Source organism: Carassius auratus, chromosome 35 (assembly GCF_003368295.1).
Source record: "Carassius auratus strain Wakin chromosome 35, ASM336829v1, whole genome shotgun sequence".
NCBI classification, from domain to species: domain Eukaryota; kingdom Metazoa; phylum Chordata; class Actinopteri; order Cypriniformes; family Cyprinidae; genus Carassius; species Carassius auratus.
Genome location: NC_039277.1, coordinates 19,608,545 through 19,613,432, shown reverse-complemented (window position 1 = coordinate 19,613,432; position 4,888 = coordinate 19,608,545). Strand labels below are relative to the sequence as shown.

At 39.3% G+C, this 4,888-nt stretch overlaps 1 protein-coding gene across 1 annotated transcript in view; it reads right to left on the bottom strand.

Moving 5' to 3' along the window:
* LOC113054785 (armadillo repeat protein deleted in velo-cardio-facial syndrome-like) overlaps positions 1 to 4,888 on the bottom strand; it is a 20,744-nt gene continuing 15,856 nt past the window's right edge. The window contains exons 10-17 of the mRNA XM_026220589.1: positions 3,556 to 3,683; positions 2,815 to 2,965; positions 2,545 to 2,737; positions 2,349 to 2,460; positions 2,149 to 2,236; positions 1,610 to 1,686; positions 700 to 803; positions 1 to 609 (exon numbers count right to left, since the gene is read on the bottom strand). Coding sequence (XP_026076374.1) covers positions 711 to 803; positions 1,610 to 1,686; positions 2,149 to 2,236; positions 2,349 to 2,460; positions 2,545 to 2,737; positions 2,815 to 2,965; positions 3,556 to 3,683 — 842 coding nt within the window. The 3' untranslated portion in view covers positions 1 to 609; positions 700 to 710. The remainder of the gene's footprint in view (positions 610 to 699; positions 804 to 1,609; positions 1,687 to 2,148; positions 2,237 to 2,348; positions 2,461 to 2,544; positions 2,738 to 2,814; positions 2,966 to 3,555; positions 3,684 to 4,888) is intronic.

The window sequence follows — 4,888 nt, the reverse complement described above, 5'->3', positions numbered from 1 at the left end:
TACGTTTTGTTTTTCATTTATTTATTTTCTGTTAGATGCATGACGAAATAGATTTATTAAGAAGAGATAAAATGTTATCTTAATTATTTGTCAAGCCATTAAATCACTGATGTCATGAAACAAATTCAGTATGAATGCGTTAAAATCTCTGATATATTCTCTGATATAGACTATAATAAGTAGATTTTGCTTTTCCAGTCCCAGAAACCTATTAATATTCATAATTGTTTCTTTTATGCATAAAACTTTAGATACAGAGCTGAAACTGTCTGTGTGATTGGAACACTATTATACAATTTAGAGACTCATCAACAAAAATAAGCAATAGCAACAACACAAGATCGTAATGTGATGTATGATCAGATGTTAAATGATCAATAAATGACTCGTCACATCATCATGAATCTTGAGTTTAACAGTGAAGATTGCCAAAGCAGCAAAGAGTCAACTTCCACTTCCAGACGGATCGGACACGGTTCCTCCAGCTCTCCTTCACGAAGGTCATCGATGTGGACATAGTGTTGTATTTCTCTCGTGTGATTCTGTGGTGAATTGTGCTGAAGGCTGATAATGTCAGTCTAAATGCAGGTCTGAAAGTGGATCTCCAGCCTATGAAAACAAATCAAGCATACATTAGATGAAACTCAACATTGTTACATGTGTTAGATGATATAAAGAGTGTGTGATGATGTGGTTTACCGTGAGCCGGATCAGACCCATGAATCCAGCGGCTGTGGTGTACGCTCCACTAAACCAACCGCAGGTCTGCTGGTCCTGATGAAATGCCTCTTATCAATCACTCCCTGAAACACATTCAACATCATGAAAACATCTGCCCATTATGCATTATAATATCTGAAATCCTCAGACTCAGTTCATCTGAGATCAGGATGAGTTTGTGTCTTCATCAGGTTTGTAGAAATGTAGCATTGCATCAGTGTCTCATCAATGGATGCTCTGCAGTGAATGGGTGCCGTCAGAATGAGAGTCTGATAAAAACATCACAATAATCCACAGCACTCCAGTCCATCAATTAATCCAGACACATATTAGTTCAGATCTGTTTAAACGCTGCTTGATCTGTGCAGATTTCTCTCCTGATTCAGACCAGAACACTTTTTCACTGGAGGAAGTGTTATTCTGGATTATAGACTCTGTGTGTTTGAGTTAAAATCATCTTAATGCTGGATGTGTTTCAGGTTTTGTCTTCTCCAGATGTTCACTGATGGACTGGAGTGCTGTGGATTATTGTGATGTTTTTATCAGACTCTCATTCTGACGGCACCCATTCACTGCAGAGCATCCATTGATGAGACACTGATGCAATGCTACATTTCTCCAAACAAACTGATCCTAATCTTGGATGATCTAAGGGTGAGCACAGTTGCAGCAAATGTACATTTTTGATCAATTTCTTATTTCATTTCCATCTGAGCAGCTGTATATAGTTTTATCTGTTATATATGATGCTCTCTTTTATTATTTTAGGTTTTGGATTGTTATTGTAATTCACATTGTTGCTTGTAATGATGCTATATGAATACATTTGACATGAATAAAGACTTTAAAAGTTTCTGGAGAACAGTAATGGTACAACATGACCCCTGACCTGAAAAGTTTCTCGTTCGATCATGTGACACGGAGCGTCTCCTGCTCGCTCGGCCTGATCCACACTACAGTATCCATCTGTAGAGGAGACACAACACATCACTGCGTCAGTGCATGAAACACACACACACACACACACACACACACGTTTGTTTTTGTGTAAAGTGTGTTCATCCCATAGGTGTAATGGTTTTTATTCTGTACAAACTGTATATTCTATGGTCCTTCACCAACCCTACACCTAACCCTAACCCTCACAGGAAACTTTGTGCATTTTTACTTTCTCAAAAAAACTCATTCTGTATGATTTATAAGTGTTTTGAAAAATGGGGACATGGGTTATGTCCTCATAAGTCACCCTCTCCTTGTAATACCTGTGTCATACCCATGTCATTATACACACACACACACACACACACACACACAATCATTGTATTAGTGTATTAAAAACATGCACACACACATTTCAAACACTCCAAACACATTCTCATCAGTGCAAGATCATAAATAAGCCTCATTCGAGCGGCAGGAATCAGAGACCTTGGTTCTTCTCCATTAAGGGCAGTGTGATGTCATCGTTCCCTTGCTTCCCGTTCCTCTGTTTTTTGGGCAGACTGGAGACGGCTGGCTGAAACACACGATCGAGATTCATCATCAGCACAGCGCTCTCTGATATTAATTTCATACGCATGGCTGTGAAACACGCATCGATCCATCCGTCTGACTTTAACTGCTGTTACCTTGAAGTGTGTTTTGTTCCAGCCGGCCTTACACAGCGTGTGTCGCAGATCCTTATAGGCCCAGACCGTCTGCAGGATGTGTGACGCGGCTTTGGTCTCGCGCACCGATTGGCTGACAACAAGACAGAACACACCCTGATCAGACCAATCAGCTTTACATGTTGCTTTAGCACAGAGTGTTTTGTGTGATTGTCACCTGGTTCTGTTGATTGAGACCAGTTTCTGGATTCCCTGTCCCTGGATGAGGAAGCGGGCGTTCTCCAGGTTCTCCGAGACGATCTCTAGTATAGTGTTCAGGACGGCCACCACCGTGTCTCCCTCCAGGTTCTTGGCGGGTCGCTGCTGACCGCAGGGCAGATTACTGACCAGATCCCTCATGGAGTAACTCCCTGACCGCAGCAGAGAGACGGTCAGCCTCAGCATCACACGCACAGCGTCAGAGTAAAGCTGCGGCTCTGGATCTTACCGATCAGATCCTTGTTCTTGTGGTCGATGGCGAGGTTTCTGAGCGCGATGGCGATGGCGCGCACCACTTTATCAGCGTCGGAGTGCAGCAGCTCCACCAGCACCGGCAGACCCTTCTCTTTACGCACCGTCGCTCGGATATAACTGGACCACTGGGAAAACACAGAGGACGCTTCATTAAGAGGCTTCGATTCATGCTTTAGTGCTCTGTACTGTCATTTAAAGTTCATGCTTTGAGCAGATAGTTCATCTGAAGAGAAACACATGCACAGTCACACTAAAAGTCATTCGGGTTTTGGTTTTAAATGTTTTCTCTAACATCATTTGAATTGAAAAAATTGCATATAAACATTCCATGCACGTTCATTGCACGATATTGAAACGAACTGGATTTATTGATGATAAATAAATAAAGCTGGGCACTGTGTATTCAAACGAGATTCCATTTATTAGCATTCTTGTAAAAATCTGACCGGTTTCATTTACAGTTCGACCGAAAATATCACATTTAATTTATCAATGTTAAAACAGTGTGATCCAAATGCATGGGATTTTATATGCAATCAAACTGTACGTATTGCATGCTTTATTACACTATCAGTGATTTCAGATAAAGCATGTCAAACTTAAATATTTAAGAAAAACAGACAAGCATGAACGAATGATTTGGATCAGTTCCAGGCGGTCAGACACAGACGGTCATCTGTAGCTGGTCAGTGGATGTGTTAGTGGTCAGACTCACGGTCCAGTGTCCGGCTGACAGGTTCTGCAGGGCTCCGGCCGCTGCCTCCAGTGTGTTGTGGTTCTGACTCAGTTTGAGGAGAGACAGATAGAGTCGCACCACCTCCGGCTGGTACAGAAGCTCCAGGCCTGCACAGACAGAGCCGTTATGAATCATTCATGACACACTCCATACACTGATCTGAAATGGGAAAGTGAGATCCTGTACGAACCAGAGTTTTGCATTATTTTAAGGGCACTGGTTGACAGGCTCTTTCTAATGCTCTGAGAGGTGCTCTTGAGCGCCGCGGGACACGCTGAGGTTTAATACTTCATGTCAGAGGTTTGTTCAGATCAGTCTGAGCATTAGTACTGGGTTACAGACCGACAGTCACACACAAGATTCTGTCGTTGATCATCTGAAGCCTGATCCCGAGTGAAAAGCAGAGATGATCACGTGAGGCTTTAGGGATTTTATACATCAGAATGTGTATTTAATACTAAAAGAGTTTCTCTGTTCCTGCTTCATTATTCTTTCGCATCAGTGACTCAAACACACATCTAATGATGCTCCTCAAATAAGCGTGTGCAGTTCATACGGAGAAACATACTGTATCCTAATCCCATGAAAACTCTAATTTCACCCAGAAAAAAATCAATGCATATTGCATAAAAAATGCATTGATATTATTTTGCATTTATATTTTTTAATATGTGCCCAAGTTTACAATATATTACCGTAATGCATTAAAAATAATTTTAGAATATGAATTTATTTTTTTGTATGTTTGTTTTAATTATAATTATCCTCAGTGATGATTCTCGCATTTACCCTAATTTCTTGTTATTACAATGCATCACTCTAGACCACATGAAATCACCCAAAATAATGAGGTGAATATATATATATATATATATATATATATATATATATATATATATATATATACACACACACATATATATATTGCAATTATATATATAATAATTATGCACATTTACCCCAAGGTCTTGCAACAGTAATGCATTACTTTATTTATTTATTTTCTTTTTTAATTATCCTCATTTTTTTTCTCATTACGTATACCCCATTAATTACCCTTTAATTATCCTAGTGGTGACTCTGATTCATGATACCCATTAAAACTTGCATAAATCATAAATCATAAAACATGTATAAAGAAAAGTCAACTATTATTAACTTTTTTTTTTTTGCATTGCATTGGATTAAATTGTTTTGAATAGCAATTAAGCACATTTACAACAAGTCGTTATTAATTTAATGCATTGTTTTTAATTATCTTTAGTGATGATTCTCATTACACCGCATGATACAAATAAAGTGCACATTTCAC